General features: G+C 61.3%; 2 protein-coding genes across 2 annotated transcripts; both read left to right on the top strand.

Annotated features, from left to right (window-relative positions):
• Positions 1 to 11091, top strand: CASC3 (CASC3 exon junction complex subunit; the record flags this gene model as incomplete). Its single annotated transcript, XM_015651039.1, has 13 exons — positions 1 to 18; positions 1766 to 1793; positions 2073 to 2110; positions 3468 to 3626; positions 3703 to 3854; positions 4254 to 4430; positions 4633 to 5318; positions 6814 to 6878; positions 7085 to 7199; positions 7756 to 7854; positions 8437 to 8651; positions 9700 to 9822; positions 10658 to 11091. Coding segments are annotated over 13 exons (1917 nt in total), but the record flags the coding sequence as incomplete, so codon positions are not given.
• Positions 11092 to 15094: 4003 nt separating this feature from the next.
• Positions 15095 to 22191, top strand: RAPGEFL1 (Rap guanine nucleotide exchange factor like 1). The gene is made up of 14 exons (XM_015651027.1): positions 15095 to 15625; positions 17512 to 17590; positions 18071 to 18221; positions 18293 to 18390; positions 18823 to 18935; positions 19117 to 19284; positions 19368 to 19465; positions 19606 to 19728; positions 19828 to 20006; positions 20085 to 20175; positions 20948 to 20998; positions 21225 to 21312; positions 21403 to 21467; positions 21723 to 22191. Exons 1-14 carry the CDS (start codon positions 15190 to 15192, stop codon positions 21849 to 21851), a joined length of 1869 nt encoding a protein of 622 aa, XP_015506513.1. The 5' UTR covers positions 15095 to 15189; the 3' UTR covers positions 21852 to 22191.
• The last annotated feature ends 10 nt before the right edge of the window (positions 22192 to 22201 follow it).

The raw sequence follows: 22201 nt of genomic DNA on the forward strand, positions 1-22201 counted from the left end.
GCGGCCGAGTCGGAGTGTGTGAGTGAGGGGCTGGGGGGACCTCGGGAACGGGGCCCTCCGGGGTCTGAGTGTGGCCGGGGGCAGGTCGGGGAGCCTGGGGACACTGAGGGCCCCGGGGAGGCGTCTGAGGGCCGTGTTCTGGTGTCTGGGGAGATCGCGGGGGGCCCTGGGGAAAGGAGGGAGGGGGCTGAGGGATGTTCTGGTGTCTGGGGGTCCCGGGGGGAAGATGGGGGCATTGAGAGAGGAGTTCTGGTGTCTAAGGAGGGCCTTGGGGAGGAGTGGCAGGGCTGAGGGGCTCTGGTGTCCGGGTGGCGTGGGGGAAGCTGGGGGGATGATATTACACCCGTGGGGACACTGGGGACAGAGTGGAGGGTGGAGAGCTGAGGGAGCGCCAGTCGGGGGAATTGGGGGAATTACCATGAACCCTCCCCCAGTGTGTGTGGGAGAGCTGGGCTGGGGCAGCCTCAGGTGGGGAGGGCACTGCAGCCCCCCAGGACCAGGCAAGGGGCTTTGCTCTGGCTCCCTGTGCCCCATAGCTTGGTCTCCCCACTCTGAGATCCTGTCCCTGCTCCTGGAGTCCCTGCAACAAGGGCAGGTGGAGGGTGGGTGCTGCTGTCTGCACCCGCCGTGCAGTCCTGTTCTTGCAGTTCACATCCAGCTGCAGTTCCCTTCTGGTTTGGGTTCTAATGGTGGTTATTTCCAGCTCTTTCCTGTTTTGGGTTCCAGGGCTGGTTATTTCCAGCTCCCCCTGACTCCCTGTGTGTTTTTCTCTGGTGGTTTTGGGTTTATCTTGTTGCCTTGGTCAGGTTGTTTGTGCTCTAGGGTTGTTTTTCCTCTACTGTTTGGTTGATCTTTGTTTTTATGCTGGAATTATGGACTGTTTTGGTTTGAAAGGAGCCTTAAAAAACTAAAAAAACTCATCCAGTTCCACCTTCTACAATGGGCAGGGATACTTTCCACTATCCCAGTTTAATCCAAGCCCTGCCCAACCTGGCCTTGGACACTTCCAAGGATGGGGCAGGCACAGCTTCCCTGGGCAGCAGTTTTACTGAGCACTGTTCCTGCTCTGAGCTGTTCACTTCATCCAGCCCCTTCCCTGAGCTGGGTCCTGCTCAGCCTCTCTTTATTATTCCCTGGTTTTGCCCTTTCCCTGGCTCTCGGTTGGTGAGGGAAGGATCCTGGCTCCCCTGTTCCCTGGAGACCCCCAGCACTCACAGGCTGTGATTTGCTCTCGATATTCCCCCGCTGTGGCTGCTCTAGAAGGTTCTTGGAGAAAGGCTCTGGGAGCCTGGAATTTTTTACTTCTTGTTCACTGCAGCTGGAGTTCCAAGGGTGGATGCAATAGGGTCAGGGCCAGCCCTTGCTGTCCTCGTGTCTGGGATCATGGGATGCTGGGTATTAGGAAAAATGGACATTAGGACAAAAGAGCAGCTGTTAGGAGAAGGTATTAGGGTAGTGTGTACTAAGAAAGTATGTTTTGAGGGAAATTTTTTTCATGGAAGGTTTGGTCAGGCACAGGCTGCCCACAGAGTGGTGGAATCCCCATCCTTGAAGTGTAAAAAAAGCGTGGATGTGGCTTTTGGGGACATGGTTTAGTGGTGACATGGGGCTGGTGCTGGTTGAAGGTTGGACTTGATCTTAAAGATCTTCTCCAATCTAAACAATTCCATTATTCTATGGTTTTATGAATCCATGATTCCATGTTGCTGGGACCTGGCTGCTGCCCTCCCCTCCTCTAACACCCCTTTCTTTTCTCTCTCTGCAGGAAAGCGAGGATGGCATCGAAGGAGATGGTGAGTGATGGCTCTTGGGCAGGGCTGTTTTTGTGCAAAAAAAGTAAAAACCAGACAAAACGGCTTTTCCAACAATCCTGTGATTGTTGCCGTGCCAAATACTCACTTGTGACAGCAGGCAAACATATCCCAAACTCTCTCCTGCTCCCTCCTGAGCTGGTTGTGGCATTGATCCAGGGTGGTGCTGGCATCCAGATTCCCTTTGGAAGGGGTTTGGTCCCATGGCAGAGGAGCCTTGTCCAGCCCTGCCCTGACCCCACCTCCTTTCCCTCCCCACAGCCGTGCTCTCCGACTATGAAAGCGCCGAGGACTCGGAGGTAAGGCTGATCTCTGTCCTGCTGAGCCATTGATTCTCGTGGAATTTCAGCACCAGCCCAGTTTGTGTCCTTGGATCTCTTCCACTGACCCCTCTGTCTCCTGAGGAAATGGCCTCCCCCAGTCCCAGCCCCTGGCACTGGGACCAGTGTAGGGCGAGGGAAAACCCTTCTGGCTCCTCACACTGGGAACTGGATTTGCTGTGGCCAGGAAGGGTGTGGGAGGAGTGTGGGATGCTTGTTGGGTTTTAATTAGTTGGAATTAAAAAGCAAAGTGGTGGTTGGGAGCATCCCAGGAGCTTCCCTGTGTTCTGAGGGAGCAGCTGGAAGGGGGATGCACTTTGGGAGCTGGGGGGGTGCTGAGGGAATCCCATCCCACCCCTGCCTGGGGGCTGCAGGTTCCCATGGATTTTTAGTTCAGAACTCTATAAAGTTTGAGATGTACAGGGAGTTTAGAGAAGTTCTGGTCTCTAAGGAATATAGTGAAGGCTTTCTAAGGAAAATCCATCTCTCTTTTGGGAATCTTGAGGGAAACAGTGGCTAGAGAACATCCAAACCACTAGGCAGAGGAAATCCAAGCTGTTTATTTGGGAATTAATCTATGTTATTAACAAGGAAGGAACTCTGCAGGCTGCAGGGGTGATGAGGCATCTCCCAGAGCTCTTCCAGCCTGGAATCCCACGTGGAGGCTCCCGGTGGCAGCGGGGTTGTTGCATCATTGCCGTGCCAGGATGACTCTGTTCCTGTACCTAAAAATAATGCCCAGCCTGGGCTTCCCCGCCGTAAACACCGGGAGCAGCCGATGTGCAAAGGCTGTGTTGAAAGAGGAAAATGGAGCAGGGTTTGGTTAATCACCCCGAGCTATTTTTAGTTCGGCTCCAGCCTCCGGAGGCTCCTGGGGGTGAAACCAGGTCATGCTCCTGAGCAGAGTGAGTCAGCTGAGGAACTCCAGGGAATTTGGAAACGTGGCCCTGGCTGGATCCAGGCCCTCAGTGTGGAAGGAAGGACCTGAGATCACCAATCTTCCCAGTGTGCAGGAGCCTTTTTGGGGTGGTCGGATGCCGCATCTTTGTGGGGCAGCTGATCCCAGTTCCATTCCAGAAAGCCTGTTGAATCCTCCCTCTCTTGGGAGAGGTTGGGTTTAACCTTTGCTTTTCCTGTAAAAATATGGGGATAGGAAGAATTCTAGGAGCTAATTGTCTGCTTTGGAAGAGTCACATCTAACAGCTGGAACAGGGATCTAACTCCAGAATGAGGGAATTTCTGGGTGATCTGTTGCTGGATCTGACTCCAGATTTGGGGAGATTACTGGCAGATCTGTTCCTAATGGAGCATGTTTGAGTCACTGGGTGTCTCCCAGGCAGAGGAAGAGGATTACAGCGAGGAAGAAAGCTCCAAGGTGGAGCTGAAGCAGGACAGCAACGATTCCTGCGAGTCGGCAGCCAGAGGGGAGAAGGGGAGTGAGAAGGCGGATCCCAAGGGAGCGGTGACGGGCGAGCGGCAGAGCGGGGACGGGCAGGTGGGTGTCCCACGGCTCTGGGCTGGGGGCTGGCAGCAGGACTGCTGCAGTGGTGAGAGCTCCCTGGTTCTGACAGGAGAGCACGGAGCCTGTGGAGAAGAAAGTTGGGAAGAAGGTTCCCAAGCACCTGGACGACGATGAGGATCGGAAGAACCCGGCGTACATCCCGCGCAAGGGGCTCTTCTTTGAGCACGACCTCCGAGGGCAGACGCAGGAGGAGGAGGTCAGGTATGTGAGTGTCCCCCTGGGGCTCTGGGAGGGGCAGCTTCCAGGCCAGCCTCTGGCAGCAGGGCTCCTTGTTTCAGTGGGATGCTCTGGGAAGGTCTGTGCTTTCATTACCCGCTCTGTATCCTGTCAGGACACTTCAGCTCTTTGTTTTGAAGGAGAGATGCAAAAAATGCACAAAAAAAGTGCCTCACACCAAGCAGCAGTGACTCTTTAAGCTGCTTTTCCCAAATAGCAGTGGGTCACCAGCAGCTCCTGGGCAGGAGGAGCAGGAGGATGGAGGGATGCTGCGTCCTGTGCATTCCCTGCCCCAGAAACGCTCGGGCTCTGTTTGTGGAACTGCTCAAAACTGCCAAATCTTGGCCTTACAGCCCCGTGCTTCTCCCTGTGTCCCTTTTCCAGGCCAAAGGGTCGTCAGCGGAAGCTGTGGAAGGACGAGGGGCGCTGGGAACACGACAAGTTCCGTGAGGATGAGCAGGCCCCCAAGACCAGGCAGGAGCTGATCGCGCTGTATGGATATGACATCCGCTCAGCCCACAACCCCGACGAGATCAAACCCCGCAGGATGCGCAAACCTCGGTGAGCCCCAGAGTTACACCAGGGCCTGGATTGTCCCAGGGAGAGGGGCCAGGTCTGGAGCTCTGAAGAAGGAAAGCTCTGTCACATAGGACCGTGTTCCTGGGATTTCTAGATGTGCATGCTGGGGAGGTGTTTCCAGACACAATGATTCCTCCCACCCAGGGGTTTGTTTCTAGTGAATTGTTCTATTTTTCTCCCTCAGGTTTGGCAGTCCCCCTCAGCGAGACCCCAACTGGTCCAACGAGAGGCCCCCCAAGCCCCCCAGGCACCAGGGTGCCAAGAGCCCCTCAGCTCCTCCACGGTCCTTCAACAACCGCAGCTCTGCCAGCACTGGCAGGATGCCCCCTGCCAGAAACTACCCCAGGATGGGGGGCTACAAGGAGACCCGTCCAGGCTACCGGGCTTCGGAGGCGACCGTCCCACACCGGAACGGGGAACAAGCCAAGCAGGAGAGCGGCTACCGCGGGAAACGTGCAGAGCAGAGCCCGTCAAGGGACACGTCCCCTGAGTTGGAGATGGCACATGTCCACGGCAGCCCTGGGAAGGAGGAGGGGGCTCTGGAAAACCAAGCCACGGCTGCTGACGCTGCACAGCCGCCACCAGACAGACCAGTCGAGAAGAAATCTTATTCCCGGGCAAGAAGGACCAGAGTCAAGGCTGGGGAGGCGGGGAAGCTGGCGGAGGAAGTGCCTGCTTCCGAGGGGCTGGCTCCCGCGATTCCGAAACCCACGCCGGCCGAGACCTCCCCCCCGCCAGCCAAGAGCAACTGGGAGTCATCAGTGGAATCCAGCGTGGATGGACTTGAGCAGGAGATGACCCAGATGAACCTGACAGAGCAGAACTGGAGCCCGGGGCAGTCCCAGTTCATCCCGCCCCGGGAGATGAGGGGTAAGTGTCCCTCCTGGTTTTCCAGCAGCCCAGTGCCACCTGGTCTGTTGGTCAGAGCTGAGCTGTCTCTGTCCGAGCCCTGTCCCAGGGGAGGTGCAGAATGATGGTTCCTGCTGAGAAAATGGATACAGCAGCAGAGGAAAAGGGAAATTAAAAAGTTAAACATTTCAGTGTAGGTGAATAGAATGAGAGTTGGGAAGGATGGAAGGGGAGATCCTTTCTCTGTGATGTGAATCACAGCAAGACTGACCTCTGCTGCAGGAGAGCATGAGATAAGGATCAATAACTGGGCTCTGTAGTGTCCTCTCAGAGCAGGAAGGAACTTCTCCCTGTTTGTCAGCTCATTTCCAGGCACTGGGATTTGGTTGCCAATAGCCAAGGCCTGGCTGGGATTGGCAAATCCCTTTGTGCCTGGGTGGAGGGAGGGACATGGGACAGAGTTACTCTGGTGCTAGCTGAGGACAGCTGCAGTTGCACATCCACAGAGAGGTCACCCAGGTATAATTATGCCTTTGCAGAATTAGAGTCTGTTCTGGGAAGTGTTAGAATGCTTCCCGAGGGGAGTAAAACTGGAGCAAGGAGAAGACTTGCTGCTTTCATAAGCATCTGGGAGGTTGAGGTCATGGAACCAGAAATCATTTGGTACTGGTGGGACTGTGAAGTCTGTGAGAACAGACCCCTGGACAGGCTGGAAATGTCACAGTGGGATGAAAGTTCAAAAGTGCTGAGATTGTCTGGTTTGGGTTTTTTTTTAATGCACAAAAATGAAGCATCTTCCCAAATTTCTACAGGCCAGCTCCTGGCTGCAGGTACATGATCATGTTCTGCTGTGAGAAGGATGATGACTGCTGTCCCTTTTTTGTCCCTAGCAGAGGAGGGAGGAGTTATTCTGGGAAGCATTTGGCTCCCATCAGTTTGTTCTGTATCCCTCTGCCTGTACTGGTGCTGTCAGTGATCCATGAGCACTTCCAGTGTTTGTTTTACCCATTTTTACTCCCTGGAATCACTTGTGATCACCTTGGCACTGTGGTTTTGAGCCATGGTTTAAAATTCACTTTGCTGCCAATTCACATGGATTCAGTTTGCTGTTTGAATCCAAAGATTCATCCAAAATTTGAATCCAAAGCCTGTGATGAAAGTGTTTACATCCTGCAGAGGGTTTAAACTGCAGCTGCAGATCCCACATGGACCCTTGATCCACCTGGAAGAGATCTGTGTCTCAGCAGACACAGAGCTCAGAGCAGGACCTGAGTTTCAAGCTGGGGGTTTAGTTTTCAAGCAGGATTTAGGCATTTCTGAGCACCATGGGTGAGCGTGCAGTGACAAAACAGCCTCTAATTTGTCCCAGAAATATTTAAAATCACCCGGGTGTTGAAGTCCAAATGTTCTGTGTCATGGGAGCGAGAGCTGAGCCACAGCCACACCCCCAGGCGAGACAGCTCCAGCCTGGGAACCAGCACAAACCACAGTAATAAGCAGTCTGTTCCTTCCTCAGGTATTCCCAACCATGTGCACGTGGGAACTGGGCCACCACCGCAGTTTAACCGGATGGAGGAGATGGTAACGCGTGATCCCGGAGTGTGACTCCGGCTGCGCGGCGCGCGGGAGACGGGCTCTAATTGTCTTGGGGTTGTGGTAATTACAGGCTGTTGATGTCTCAGCCTTTCCCTTGTGGGGGTGTTTGGGGGTGACCCAGCGGAGGTTTGGGGGGGTCAGGAGTGTCGGGTGGGTGCCTCACAGTCCCCCTGACCCCTGGATTCTCGCAGGCAGTGCCGGGGGGCCGTGTGAAGCGCTACTCATCGCAGCGGCAGAGACCCCCCGTGCCTGAGCCTGCGCCCCCCATGCACATCAGCATCGTGGAAGGGCACTACTACGACCCATGTGAGTGTTTCCTTCCTGCTCCTGTGGCTCCATGTGTGCTCAGAGCTGAGCAGCTGGAGCAGGGATCCCCCCACTCCTGTCAGGGTTGGGACTTTGTCTCCTCTTTTGTTTGTTGTAGTGGCCCAGTGTCCCCTCACACAGTGTCTCTAAGGAAGCTGGGAGCCTGCTTGGTTGTATTTAAACCCATGGAATTATCCTCAGTGTTATCCCCTCTCTGTGCCAGGGCTCTTAGAACACCCCAATTCTTCCCAAGAACTGGGATTTAAATTGAACTTTAAGTCAGGTCTTTGACGTTTGAGCATGGGGAGAACAGGACTGGGGATGGATTAGGAATTCCCTCCAGCATTTAGAGTGTTAGAGAATAAATTCCCTGAGTATTTTTCTAGTTTCTGAAGAGAGTAGAAGGCTTTTCTTTAGGGAGCATGTGGCATCTGTGAGCCCAGGAGCCTCTGTGTGCCGTGGGAGCCCTCGGGGCGGGCTGGGCTGTGTGTGCCAGGCTGCAGGGGAATGAAATTCCATGGAGCTTTTCCTCACAGCCTGTCATGTGTTGTTGCAGTACAATTCCAGGGACCAATCTACACCCACGGTGAGAACCCAGCCCCGCTGCCGCCCCAAGGGATGATTGTGCAGCCGGAGATGCACCTCCCTCATCCAGGTGAGGAGCCAGTGGGACACTCCTGGACCTGGGGAACAGAGAGCTCTGCTCATTCACAGCCTCTATCAAAGGGGGAATCCATTTTCCTTAATTTCTACAACATGGAAGAGACCTGTTCCCTCCTGCAGTGAGGCTGAACCAGTGTCAGTTTTAAGGAAAACAAAAATAGGTGTTGCTGGAGCTTCCAGACAGTGCAGGATGAGGGGAACTGAACCTTTGGCACCTCCCAGCTGGATATTTGCAGGTCCCTGAGGGGCCTCACCAGGCTGGGCCACTCCCTTCTGTGGGCACTGGGCTGGTTCCTCACTCCCTGGCCCTGTAGCTCAGGAAAAAGCAGAACTGGGAGCTGTCGAACATGTTCTCTGCTTGCCCACACAAATCGTTTCCTGCAGTGGAGTTGCAGTGGGGCCATGCCTGGTTCCGGTGAATCCAGAGCTGGGGAGGGAGCTGTGCTTTGCTGCTCTGTGTCCCTCCCCAGCGTGGGGCTGCAGCCTTGGAGCAGAGCGTGCTCCTTCCTGCTGCTGCCCAGGGATGCTCTGGCTTTTTTGGGTGACGTCCCCGTGTGCTTCACGTCACCTGCAGGTTTACACGCCCACCAGACGCCCCCTGCCATGGCAAACCCCGGCCTCTACCCCCCACCAGTGTCCATGCCCCCGGGCCAGCCCCCGCCGCAGCAGCTGCTCACTCCGACTTACTTCTCCGCCCCTGGAGTGATGAATTTCGGGAATCCTGGCTACCCCTACCCCCCTGGAGCTCTGCCCCCTCCGCCCCCTCCTCATCTCTATTCCAACACGCAGGTAAGCCGGATGCGCCGCGGCTCCTCCCCAGGCAGGAGCAGGTGATGGGGTGTTGTGGAGTGTGGGGTGTGCTCTGTGAGGTGTTCCTGGCAGGGGATGTGGATCAGCTGTGCAGCTCCCTGAGCATGGCAGGCAGTGGGTGAAGTCCTGTCCTGGGCGGTCTGGAATTGAGGTGTTCCCTTATGGAACAGCCCCTGCAGAGCCCTGCTGAGCCAAGGATACTTTGGGAATGGCTTTGGAAGTCAGCTCTGTTTGAGATGGAGGCTGGGAACTGGCTGGTGTGAGCAGCCTGGGGATGGATTTTCCTGCTCCATGGCCCAACTCTGTATCTAAGGTCACTGCCAGGCAGCCAGGAGGCAGATTGGATTGGGTCTCTGAGGAGGCAGATCAGATCACATCCCTGAGGAGGCAGATCAGACCAGATCCTGTAGGGACATGGATCAGAGCAGACCAGGTTCCTGAGAGGAGGCAGATCACATCCCTGAGGAGGCAGACTGGATTGGATGTCTCTTGAGGATCAGACCAGATCTGATCCCTGTGAGGGGGCAGATGTAATCCCTGAGGAGGCTGATCAGACCAGATCCTTGAGAAGGCAGATGAGACCAGAGCAGACCAGATCCTGGCGCCGTGGCTGGAGCAGGGCTGACACGCCGTGGAAGGCTGGAGAGCTGCATGTTCCCTGAGCTCCCAACCATCCCTGCCCTTCCCACTGCTCCAGCTGATCCTGCCATGACCTCACCCTGCTCTGAGGGCAGTTTTCCCCCAGGCTGCAGGGCTGGATGTGCAGGGGAGCTGTGTCCAGGTGGAAAAGCTGCCGTTGGGAAGTTCAGGCATTCCATGGGCTGCGGGGTGAGGGAATCCCATCTGCACAGGCTGTGTCCTGTTCCTGCCAGACTGGGGGGACATTGGTGGGGCCTCGGGAGCTGATCTCTGGGGGGCACACAGCCCCTCTTAGCTCTGGCTGGGGGCAGCTGTCCAACCCCAGTGGGTGCTAGGAGGGGCTGCCAGGGCCCCCCAGCCCGGAGCTCTGATCCTGCTGCTCCTGCAGGCGCAGTCCCAGGTGTATGGGGGGGTCACCTACTACAACACTGTCCAGCAGCAGGTGCAGCCCAAGCCCTCCCCGCCCCGCCGGACGTCCCAGCCTGTGACCATCAAGCCACCCCCTCCAGAGGTACCATCCCCTCACCGTTGGTCCTTGTGTGTGTGTGTTGTCACTGGTCTGTGTGTGAGGCTGCAGTTCCCCCCTCCCATCCCCCCAAAAAATATAACGTCGTTCTTTTGTAAGGGAAAGTCTTAAACTGTCTCATCTCTGACCTGTCCCAAACCTCAGCTTCTCGTTGCAGGTGGTAAGCAGGGCTCCAGTTAATTTGAGTTACTTAAATCTTTAAAACTAAAACCACGTAAAAAGTAAGTCTGAAGTTGATTCTTTTTTATTTTATTTGCTCAGGGTAGAGAACAGGACGATTTTGAGAGGGAAAAATCCAGCCCTGGCTGGAGGAGCTAGGAGGCAGGGAGTTCTCTGGAAGGATGAAGGTTGAGAACTCAGCAGAGTTAAAGTACTCAGTGCAGCACAGTACTTTAACTCAGTAGAGTTAAAGGTTTTTCAGGATGCGAGTGCTTCCCTGTGCTGGGAATGGTCTCCTTGCTCCAGTGCTGTGAGCTGTGCATGTGTGAGCGTGCTGGAATGCCATGTGTGTTTTTGGTTTCCCTTTCCATACCTCCTTCACGTATGGGAGCCAAGCAAGCCCAGACCCGGGCAGGCATGTGCTGGTGGGTTCCTGTACATGGGGAGGGCTGAGAAGCAAATTGTCTGGTGGAGGGACCCTGGAAAGGCCTCATGGTGGAAAAATCTGGAACCATGAGGAGAGGCTGGCACAGAGAGGCGGGTGGGGGGCTTGCCACCCACAGGGGGTTGCTGGCAAGACACAGCCATAGCACTGTCCCCCCCATGCAGGGGTTTGGGGGGCCCTAAACCTCTGCTGCTCTTCCCTCTTCCCCCCTCCCAGGACAGCAAAGGTGAAAAATCAAAGGAGAGGAGCAACACGTAGGGACACGGCCACAGGAATCCCAGCACCAGACTCGGCCCCTCGGCGAGGAGGAAGCTGCTCCTTGGAACGGCTCCTTCCCTGCGCGGAGGTGAGGCAGCGGGATGAGACACCTGCACTGTGCCCAGGACCAGGCACTTCCCCCGTGGCCCGAGCGGTGCCTTCCCAAAATCCATCTCGCTGCTGCCCACCCCCCTTCTCCCCCGCGCTGGGGCCGCCAAAGAACCAACCCCTGAGTCGGTCCTTGGCCACACGTTCTCCCAACTTCTCCCCGTTACTAAACGTTCCCCGCTCCCTCCTGGGATGTCAAACTCTGCTGGCTTGATTGTGGTCTCTGTTTTTATTTAAGGAATGAAGCAGCTCGTTCAGTAAAGCTGATTTGTTTCTTTTGGGTATTTTGTTTTTATTTGTTTGGGTAAGCAGCAATGACATCTCCCCCACCCCAGGTCATTCTTCTTTTCAATTAGCAAGTTGATTTCTGCCACTTTTGGAGCAGGGGAAGGGCAATGGAGCTGTGGGAAGCTGTCAGGAATGCACTGCCTGGGCAGGAACCACTTAGGAGCTCCTCCTGATTCTTTTCCCAACAAACTGTTGGTAACTGGCGTGTGTGAGCTCTCAGGTGGGAATCCACAGGGTGACCCCCATCCCTGCCCCCTCCAGCAGTGCAAGGGGACTGTCCTGGGACATTTCCACCCTCCCTCTGCCAAATACACAGAGAGAGGGGGAGGTTTGTGGGCACCCAGTACCCTGACGCTGCCCGAGCAGCCCAGCCAGCACCCAAACCAGCTCGGCAGGGCCAGGTTTGCTCCCAGCACTTGGGTGTTGCTGCTGGGGCTGCGGAGGGTGTTGGAACCCGCCCCAACGCACCGGGCTGGGCTCCGGCCCCACAAAGGAAGCACCTCAGCCCTGCGCCAGCTCCTGCCTCAGTTCCCCACGGCAGCCTTGTGTCCCCTTTGGGGTGACTGTCACCGTGGCTGTGCCACGCTGATCCTGGCTGGCTCTCCTGTGCCGCAGTGCTCTGCATCCCGCATCCCGCCAGCCCCGCAGCTCCGGCCCTGCTCCGGCTCCGGTTTGGCCACGTCCTCGCAGCCGTTTGCAAATTACATTAGGAAACTTGGCAGGGCCTGCTGCTGATTCCTGCCCATTCCTGCAGATTCCTGCTGCTCTCCTGAGCACGTGCCGGGACGCCGTGGGGACGCGCCAGCTGCCGGCGCAGGCACTGGGTGAGGGGGACGTCACCGAGCAAGAGGTGGCTCGGCCACCCCGTCCCCATCTGTGGCCAGGATGGGGGACTGGCACCCACCTGCTTGTCCTCTGTGTCCCTCATCTGTGCCTGGCTCTCCAGCAGAAATTCCTTCTCTCTTTGGTGTTTGTGACTGACTTTTTGCGTCTTGTTTCAGCCACTGAAGCCACATTCCCAAAGCAGAATCCCCTCACGTTTTAGATGTCACCGTGTGTGTCATTGACGCACTGGTCACACAAACAAAATCCTGAACCTTACACCCCCATGCTGGGGTTTTGGTTTTATTTGGATTCCTATCCTGTGAGATGCACATCCCTAACAGCGCTGTAGGAAGCAGACAGCTCTTGTGTGTCCTTCCTGGGGCTGAGACCCACAGTGTCCATCTGAATTTCCCTGGCAGGACCAGTGCTGCCTCTGCTGTCTCCCAGGAACTGCTCCCTCCCAGGAGCCAGGCTGTTCTTTCTGGGTACAGCTCTGCCCTTCTCAGGAGCTCACGGTGGGACTGAAATTACGGCTCTGCTGTGCCTGGTGCCAGCCGCTCCCGCCCCCACATCCCAGGAAGCAGCTGCCACTCATCCCCAGTCCAGCTCTGCCCCGGTAGCGGGGCTGGAGGGAGCCCCTTTGTCTCTCTGGGGGCTGATGTGAGCCCCCAGCTCTCCCCCAGCCTCACTGGCTCACGGGGAAGGACCAGATGTTGTGTTGGTGGCGCAGGAGCTGCCACCCGCACATTTGCGCTGCCTCCGCCTCGGCAGGCGCAGCCTCCTGCCAGCCCCCCGCTCACCTGCCCACGCCAAAGAGGGGTGGGGGGCACGTACCCCACTCCTGCTACACCCTGATCCTGTGGATGGAGCAGCACGGTGACCCTCCTGCAGCCAGGCTGGGCAGGGGAAGGATGCTGGTGGGCCCTGCCAGTGCCATGGTGGAAGGGTGGTTTTGAGGGGCACAGGGATCCCCAACTCCCCCCTTTGCATCCCACCTCCTTCTCCTCCCTTCCCTTCAGGACTCCCCAATTCCTGCCTTCACTTCTGGCAGTAGGGTGGGGGTCCCAGAGCAGTTCCAACAGCAACAGCAGCAGCACCAGGAGGTATCATCTTTCTGCCCGTATTGCTGTGCTACCCCATCCCTCCCCAGTGCCACCGCCTCAGTTTCCCTCCCTGGCAGCAGGACCAGGTCTGAGCATGGTCCTGGATTTGGCTCGGCCCTTCACGGGATCCTCATGGAGGAGCTGCCCCAATCTCATGGCAGTTCTCCCCCAAAAGCCTGACTCCCTTCTCCCAGCGCTGCAGCTGGGAAGTGGGTTAAGGAGCTGGCTTGGGGAGGGATTTTTCCCGGGGTGTAATTTTTCCCTCCTACACACGGTCTGTTTTGAGCAGTGCCTGGAGGCTTCGCACCCCCAGCTCACTGCCGGGGCGGGGGAATGCGCTGGCTGCCAACCGAGGGAAGCGCCCGCTCCAGATCCCAGCTCATTAGGAGAAATAACAGCAAATTAATTAAGCCAATAGTTTGCTCTGCGCCAGCAGTGCCCCCATCCCTGCCGACATGGGGAGAGGGGATGGGGCAGGCCAGATCTGGGACACCTTTCCCAGGGGGAGCATTGCCCTCAACATGACACAGTGCTCCAGGTCCCTCTTGCTCGTGTGGCTCAGTGCATCCCCATTGCCACCAGCAAGTGGGGTCTCGGTGTCTCCGTGCCTCAGTTTCCCCTCCTCCTGTCAGGAGAAGCCCCTCTCTGCGTGGCTGAACTTGGCCAGCAGCACCACTTGCACCCGGGTTCGAGAATCCTTGTCTGGATACTGTGGGGAAAGGGGATGGAGGAGCTCAGCAGAGTGGGATTTTTTGGGGGTATTGGATGGGGTGTGGGGGATCTGGAGGCTGGAGGAATAGAGGAGGGACGTGCCGGGCCTTGCCGTGCTGTGCCATCCCGGCAGGACCTCATGCAGCTGGGGATGGGGATGTGGGGACGTGTTTTGCCGCTCTCTGGCAGCCGCACGGATGGAGTTGCCAGGCAACTGCCGGGTGGAGGCGAAGCGGGAACAAAGCGGGAGCTGCCGGGACCCTCGTTCCTCCATCTCTACCCAAACCCCCTGGGCAGTGGGGCCCAGCAGAGGCCATGGGGTCACTTGCTGTGTCCCCCCAGCCGCTGCCACCATCCCACCACAGGGCCGTGTTTTTGCAGGGGGTGGGCCAGGGAGAAGGGCACTGCACCCACTGGCCTGTCCAGAGAGTACGAGGTGGGGCTGGGGGCAGCGGGCATGGGCAGGATGGGCGCTCTGCACCCCGCGGGAGCGGAGCAGGAGGATCAGCCCTAGGCAAGCGCCACATCTCGCCCTGCCCTGCCCCAAAACCTTCCCCGGAACCTGCCCCGGCACGCCGGGGCCCGTTCCAGCCTGGCAGGCAGCGGAGGATGGGGTCTGGCAGCCACCCCGACCTGCCCACCCTGCCCGCGGGGGGGACTCAGCCCCAGGGGTGCCAGGGTGGGGGGTCTCGCACCCACCCCCGGCCTTTTCTCACGCTGCGGCTGGTGCAGAGAGCTGGGCTGGGGGTCCGGGTCACCCCACAGCTGGGCATGTGCCCCCCGTGCAGGGAACACTGGGGAGGGGCAGCACTGGGGAAGGGCGGTGCCATGTGCCCCTGGGCTGGCATGGGGGACTGTGCGGGTGTGCGGGGGGAGACCGAGCACGGGGGTGTGCCGGGGGTGTGCCGGGGTTGTGAGGCAGCACGTGGCGGGGGGCTGCGGGGCTGTGTCCCCTGGTCGCGGTGTGTAACCGGGGGGTGACAGGCTCTGGGCTGTGTCCCCCCATGCTGTACGGTGCAGGGGGCGCCGTGGTGGTACCCCGGGGATGCGACAGGGGAATGCGGGGAGATGGATGCGGGGGTGTGTAATGCATCACCTGCGCGGGGCTGCGGGGGGTGACCGCGTCCTGCTGCGAGCCGGTGTCACCACAGCCCCGGGGCGGGTTCGGTACCGAGTGCGGTGGTGCGGGGAGGGGGCGGGCAGGTGCCGTTGGCGGGCCCGGGGGCGGCGGCGGTGCGGGGAAAGGGGCGGGCAGGTGCCGGGGTCGGCGGCGGCGGGGCCGTAACGGGGCGGGGCGGCGCTGGCGGCGGGGCCGGTGTGGGGCGGGCGCAACGCGCAACCGGTGCGGGGCGGGCGGGGAACGGCGCCGCGGCCCGAGCCCGAGCGGAGCCGAACGGAGCCGCCACCGCCGCCGATGGGCCCCTGAACCACCGCCGCCGCCGCGCCCGGGCGGCCATGAAGCCGCTGGAGAAGTTGCTGAAGAAGCCGGGCTCGCACCTGCCCGTCCGCCCCGCCGCCCCCCCGGGGCAGGTACCGGGGCCGGGGTCGGTGCCGGCGCCGCGGCGGCAGAGCCTGTCGCGCCCGCCCGCTTCCCCCGAGGAGCCGGCGGGGCCCGCGGGGCCGGTACCGGGGGGCGAGGGCCGCTGGCTGGAGCTACGGCCGCCCGAGGCGCCGCTCCGCTCCCCTGAGGACCCGTCACCGGGCTGCGACCGCCACCGGGACCGGGATCGGGATCGGGACCGGGAGCCGCCGAGCCCGGAGCCGCCGCCCGCCGCCCGGTGCTGCTGCGGCTGCGGCTGCGCCCCCGCCGCGCCCGCGCCCCCCGAGCGGCTCCTGGCCGCGCTCCTCGACCGGCTGCCGGCGGCTGCACACGGGAGGGGCTGCGGGGCAGGTACGGGGCTCCGGGACCGCCGGGACGGGCTGCGGGGCTGCCCGCGGCGGGGAGCGCGTGGGTCGCGGGCGATGCGGCGGTGCGGGGAGAGACCGGGGGCGGCCGCTGCTTGCGGGGGAGATGCGGTGGTGGATGCTGGGGTGGGGGACAGCGGGGTGCGGGACCCCGGTGCCCGGTGAGGCGGGTAGCACTGCGCAGGGCACAGCGGTGCCCGATAGGGGTGACAAGGTCAAGGCTGGGTCCCCGCCGGGGCAGGGTGTCCGTGGCAGCGGGGTGGGCAGGGGTTCCCCGGGCAAGACAGCGCGGCAGAAGGGCTGGCAAGGGGTTATGGGCTCAATGGCAGCGCCAGCTCGGTGGGGGCCGGTGTTGGCCAGGCACCGGCAGTCACTGCAGCATCCACCTCCTGGTTGGATGGTCCTTAACATCCTCCTGGTGCTAAAATTAGCCCCGACTGGAGCTGCAGTGGAGGGGGGGCTGGTTGGACGCCCCTTTCCACTGGCACAGTGGCTGCTGTCCCACCGTGGCTCCCCGTGCCCGGGTGTTGGGGTTTTTTTGGTGCTAGAGCTGGGTGGGAGCCAGGCTGGGTGCAGGTGGGTGGGAGCCTACCCCCACCTCGGCGATCCCTGTCCCGGCCAATCCCACTTGGCTGCTGGGACAAGAGGCCATCGGGGACCCCAGGCCACTGCCAGCCCCCAGCTCCAGTGATGCCAAGGCCGGGATTGGGTGCAACCACCGACAAGAGGAGCCCTCGGGTAGGGGCGAGCTGGGACTGGCAGTGCCAGGTCCTCCCTGCACAAACACGCTGCCAGGCCTGGTGGTGCCCAGGTTGGCAGGGAGCAAGGGGGCAGGAGCCAGCACGGGGGTTCCGACACGGGGAAACCTCCCTGTGGCTCTGGTGTACAGTGTGAGTGCTGCAGAGGGATGGGGAAACTGAGGCAGGACTGGAGGGGGCTGCAACCTGAAGGGATGGGGGGAGTGTTCAACTCCTGCCCCACAGACAGAAACTGGCAGGGGGCTGCACTTGGGGTTGGGAGAGCTGGGGGCCGTGTACCTGCGCCCCTCGTGCCGCTGGTGCCCCTGCCTGTCCCTGTGCCCCAGACTGCCTGTCCCTGTGCCCCAGACTGCCTGTCCTGTGTCCTGCTTTCAGCAGCAGCTGAGGCCCCGTGGGTGCTGTGCCTGGCGCGGGAGTGCCAGGGGACCCTCTGCCCTGCCCTGATCCATGACCGGGTTAACAGTCTGGGGGGCGACTGGGGACTGCCTGGGTGGATGTTCTGCATGGCCCCTCCGCAGGTCAGGTCCTTGGGCCTTGGAAGGGCTCTGGGGTCCCACTGCAGGATCCCCTGGGCACGTGGGCACAGTCCCTCGGGCACCCCCGGCTGGGGACCCGCTCGGGGCCGAGGGTTGCGCTGGTGCCGGGCGAGGGAGCGGTGCCTGGTCCAAAGGTCTTGCCGGTGACTGATGTCTGTACCAGGCCCTCAGCTCACCTGGCCTTGCCACAACACCTTCACAGGGTGGTGCCACCCTGAGAACCCGGCTGTGGCACCCGCCCGCTGTGCCCCAAGCTGCCTGCCTCAGTTTCCCTTCTCAGTATCCTGCTGTGCCCGCGGCCGGGCTCTCACAGGGCTCCCGGGTGTGCCGGGGCGTCGCGGCCCCGGTCCCGCCCTGCCGGCGCCTCTGCCCCCACACCGGCTCGGCCGGGCCCGGTTGCCCCGGGGCTGGGAGCGGGCCCTGAGTCAGCGCTGGCGCGGGGCGGGGGGGTTCGCGTGGGGCTCAGCCTCTCCCGGTGTCACCCTGCGAATTACCATCGCTCCCCTCAGCCATCCACCCCCCGGAGGTGTCGGGGGGCTCATGGGGGGGTGCCCACGCCTGTCCCCCTGTCCCCCCAGAGTCGCTGCTGGATGACATCGTGCTCACCCACTCGCTGTTCCTGCCCACCGAGCGCTTCCTGCAGCAGCTGCACCAGCAATATCCTGGGGGCCCTGGGGGCCACGAGGGTGGGCACGAGGGTGGGTGAGGAGGGGTCTGAGGCTGGCCATGAGGAGGGCATTGGGGTGCAGTGGGGGTGGGCATAAGGGGGACATGAAGGGGACATGGTGGTGACACAAGAGTTGGCATGAGGGTGAAACCAGGAGGCACCAGCATCGTCACCAGGGTGCTGTCAAGCTGGCACAAGGGTGGCCGTAAGGGTGACAAAAGGGTGGGCATGAGGTTGCAAGGAGAAGTGGGACATGGGGAGGGCAGCGGGGTGCTCTGGGGGGCTCACAGGAGCAGCAAGGACGGGGTTGGGATGCAATGAGGGTGGGCTACAGGTTTGGGTGCGAGGTGGGCAGTGTGGTGCTACCAGGGAGGTCAGAACGACCCTCAGTGAGGTCCCTCGGTGCAGTGGGTGCTGGAGGGGGTGGCCGAGGGTCCCTCCTTGCCGTGGCACCTCCTTGACAGTGCCACCTTTGTGCTGGCTGCGGGCAGCCCCCCGGCGCACTGGGAGGAGGGGTCCGGGCTGCGGCGCAAGCGGGCGGTGCTGGCCGTGCTGCTGCACTTCCTCGAGACCTACAAGGGGCTCCTGCAGGAGGAGGAGAGCGCCGGGAAGGTCATCAAGGTGGGTGTCCCCTTCCCGTGTCCCCCCCTCAGTCTCCTGCAGTCCTGGCCCTGAGCCCTCTCGCCCCACAGGAGCTTTACCTGCTCATCATGAAGGACACGTCCCTCTACCACGAGCTGGAGGACGAGATCATCAAGCTGCACCAGCTCGTGGAGACCGTGGAGCTCAAGTGAGAAGAGGATCAGGGGGTCCTGGGGGTGCCTGGCAGCCAGGGGCGAGCAGGGGTCACCGTCGGTCAGGGTTCCCCAGGGAGGGCAGGGAGCCCTGAGGTTCCCTCTGGGCCAGGAGGTCCCTGGGGAGGGCAGAGGGTCCTGGGGGTCCCTGTGGGTCAGGGAGTCCCCAAGAAGGACAAGGAGTTGTGGTAGCAGCCCACCCTGCTGCCCTCCTCCACAATCCAGCACTGTGCCCCGCTCTGGGGGGGGGGAATGAGGCCATGCTCAGCCTCGGACCCCTCCCCACTGCACCCTCAGCGTGCCCTGCTGCCCTCCCTGTGCCCACCCTGCCGTGGGTGGGGGCTGCCGGGGCACCCCGCGGGTCTCGGGGTGCAGTCCCGGGGGTCCGGGGCTCTGCCTGAGCCCTGTCATGTGCCCCCCATCCCCAGGGTGGCCGACGAGACCCCCCCGCCGAACAAGCAGGTGAAGCCTCTGTTCCGGCATTTCCGACGCATCGACTCCTGCCTGCAGACCCGGGTGGCATTTCGGGGTTCTGACGAGAGTGAGTGACTGTGGGGGGAGCTGAGGGAGACTGGGGTCCCCTCCGTGACCCACCGGCCGCTGAACGGGGCCGTGCCCTCTGCGGGTCTGCTCAGGGCCCGCTCCGTGCCTCAGTTTCCCCGGTGGGCAGTGCCCGGGGTGGTGTGGGGGTGCCCGGCGCTGACCCCCCGCCCTCTCCCCAGTTTTCTGCCGCGTGTACATGCCCGACCACTCGTACGTCACCATCCGCAGCCGCCTCTCGGCCTCGGTGCAGGACATCCTGGCCTCGGTCACCGAGAAGCTGCAGTACTCGGAGGAGCAGAGCGCCCGCGGGGACGCCCTCATCCTCGTCACCATGGCCTCGTCCGGAGGTGCCCGGGGGGCCGGGGGGAGGCTGCGAGCGGGGGCTGGGGGGGTCCGGCCGGTGCTGACCCCACCCTGTGCCCCGCGGCAGAGAAAGCGGTGCTGCAGCCCAGCGAGGAGTGCGTGTTCACCACCCTGGGCATCAACAGCCACCTCTTCGCCTGCACCAGGGACACTTTCGACTCCCTGGTGAGCCCCGTGGTGGGGACACCCCGGCAGGGACCCCCCCATGGCCCGCCCGGCCCTGGCACCGCCATCACCCCCTGCAGAACGGGGGGGACCGGGGAGGGGGTGACACCCCCTGAGCGCTGTCCCCTGTCCCCTCGCAGGTGCCGCTGCCCGAGGAGATCCAGGTGGTCCCGGGGGACACCGAGATCCACCGCGCCGAGCCCGAGGATGTCGCCAACCACCTGACAGCCTTCCACTGGGAGCTCTTCCGCTGCATCCACGAGGTTTGGGGGGGACCCGGGGATGGGGGGCTCGCGGGATTCGCCCCTCTCTGGAAGGCGAGAGGGGGGGCTCTGATGGAATGTGTGTCCCCCCCTCCCCAGCTGGAATTCGTGGATTACGTGTTCCACGGGGAGCGGGGCCGGCGGGAGACGGCGAACCTGGAGCTGCTGCTGCAGCGCTGCAGTGAGGTGCAGCACTGGGTGGGCACGGAGCTGCTGCTCTGCGAGGGGCTGGGCAAGCGAGCCCACCTGCTCAAGAAACTCATCAAGATCGCTGCTATGTGAGTGGGGGGACCACGGGGGGCTGCGGGGAGGGTCCCTGCGGTGCCCAGCCCGCCCCTCACGCTGTCCCCCACCAGCTGTAAGCAGAACCAGGACATGCTCTCCTTCTACGCCATCGTCATCGGCCTCAACAACGCCGCCGTCAGCCGCCTGCGCCTCACCTGGGAGGTGAGGGCTGGGGTGCCCCTGACCCCCACGGTGCTCCCAGATCTTCCTGTGCCTTTCTGAAAGCCCCCAGGTGCTCCCTGACCCTTTCCTGGGTGATCCCAGTCTGCTACCTGTTCCCTCCGGGAGCTCCCACCCCTCGCTCCAGGCTCCCCAGGACTCTCTGGATGCTCCCAGACCACCCCTGGCTGCTCCCTGACAGCCCCTGGGTGCTCCCAGGACCCTTGGGGTGCTTGTGCCCACACCTGGCTGCTCCTAGATCTCTCCTGGGTTATTTCAGATGCCTCTTGTGTGTTCTTGGAACCCCCCAGGAACTCCCTTCCCCTTCAGTACTCCCAGAACTTCTCTGGGTGCTCCTGAACTGTCCTTGGGCACTCCCACCCCACTCTCCAGTGCTCCCAGGATTCTCTGGATGTTCTCAGTCCACCCCTGGGTGGACCCTGACACTGCCCAAGTGCATCTAGGACCCTTGGGATGCTCATGCCCACACTGGCTGCTCCCAGACCTCTCCTGGATTCTTCCTGACCCCACTTTGAGCACTCTTGGAACCCTCCAGGAGCTCTCACCCCCACCTCAGTGCTTCCAGGAGTCCTCTGGATGCTCCCAGACTACCCCTGATGCTTCCAGACCTTTCTGAGCCTTTCTGGACACCCTCAGATGTTCCCTGACCCTTTCCTGGGCTCTCCCTGAACCTCCTGGATGCTCCTGCCCTCCTCTTTGGTGCTCCCTGGCCCTGCCGGATGCTACCTATCCTCTCCCCGTTTTTGTCTTCCAGAAGCTTCCAGGGAAATTCAAGAATCTGTTTCGGAAGTTTGAGAACCTGACGGTGGGTGAGGGGTGTGGGGGCTGCTCTGGGTCTTGGGGGGTCCCCAGGGGAGTTTGGGGTGCTGGTGAGCAGGGGACATTCCCGAGGTGTCCCAGGGTGGCCTGGGGTGTCCTTGCCGCTCTCCAACAGGCCACCAGCCCCACACCCAGGGCCACCAGGATGGGGAGGGGATCCAGGGTGCCCCTGGGAGCCCCCCTCAAAGCCTGACCCCCCAATTCCCCCCCAGGACCCCTGCAGGAACCACAAGACCTACCGGGAGGTGCTGGCCAAGATGAAGCCCCCACTCATCCCCTTCGTGCCACTCATCCTCAAAGGTGAGGGGGGGTCTCGGGGGCTTCCCCTTGGTGGGTTGGGGTCCCTCTGACAGCCCATGGGACCCCCCCATCACCCCCTCTCTGCCCCAGATCTGACCTTCCTGCATGAAGGCAGCAAGACCCTCCTGGACGGGCTGGTCAATGTGGAGAAACTGGTGGGTTCTGGGGGGGGATGGGGCAGAGGGACCCCCAGGATGGGGGCAGGGGAGAGGGGACCCCCCTGAGGGGCTGGATGTGACCTCCTCCCCCGAGGCTTTGGGGCTCCCCTGTCTGGGGGGGTGGGAGGGTTCAGGGTGTCCTGGGTGCAAAACAGGATCCAGGGGGGGTCCCCGAGGGTGGGGGGTGTGCAGGAGGCTCCTGGAGCGGTCAGGGGGGGCTGGGGCTGACTCTGGGGTCTCTCTGTGCCCCAGCACTGCATCGCCGAGAAAGTGAGAACCGTGCGCAAGTACCGGAGCCGCCCCCTCTGTGAGTGGGGGGGACGGGGAGGGGGCACTGCTGGGGGGCCCCACACAGCCCTGAACCTGCAGGGCTGGCCCTGAGGGGTGGGGATGTGGCCAGAGCATCCTCACAGCTCTTTGCCAATGCCCCTCCATCCCTAAATCCCTGCATCCTCATCCATCCCTTCATTCTGCATCCCCATTCCTGAATCCCCATTCCTGAATCCCCATTCCTGAATCCCCATTCCTGAATCCCCATTCCTGCATGCCTGAATCCCTATCCCTTCACCCCTGTCCTCATCTCCATATTTCCATTTCATCCCTATCTCTGTCCCTGCATCCCCATCCCTTCATCTGCATCCCCTGCACTTCTTCCATCCTTCAATGCCCATTTCCTTCCTGCATCCCCTCCATCCCCACATCCCCTCCATCCCCACGTCTCCATCCCCTCC

This window comes from Parus major, chromosome 27 (assembly GCF_001522545.3).
Source record: "Parus major isolate Abel chromosome 27, Parus_major1.1, whole genome shotgun sequence".
NCBI lineage: Eukaryota > Metazoa > Chordata > Aves > Passeriformes > Paridae > Parus > Parus major.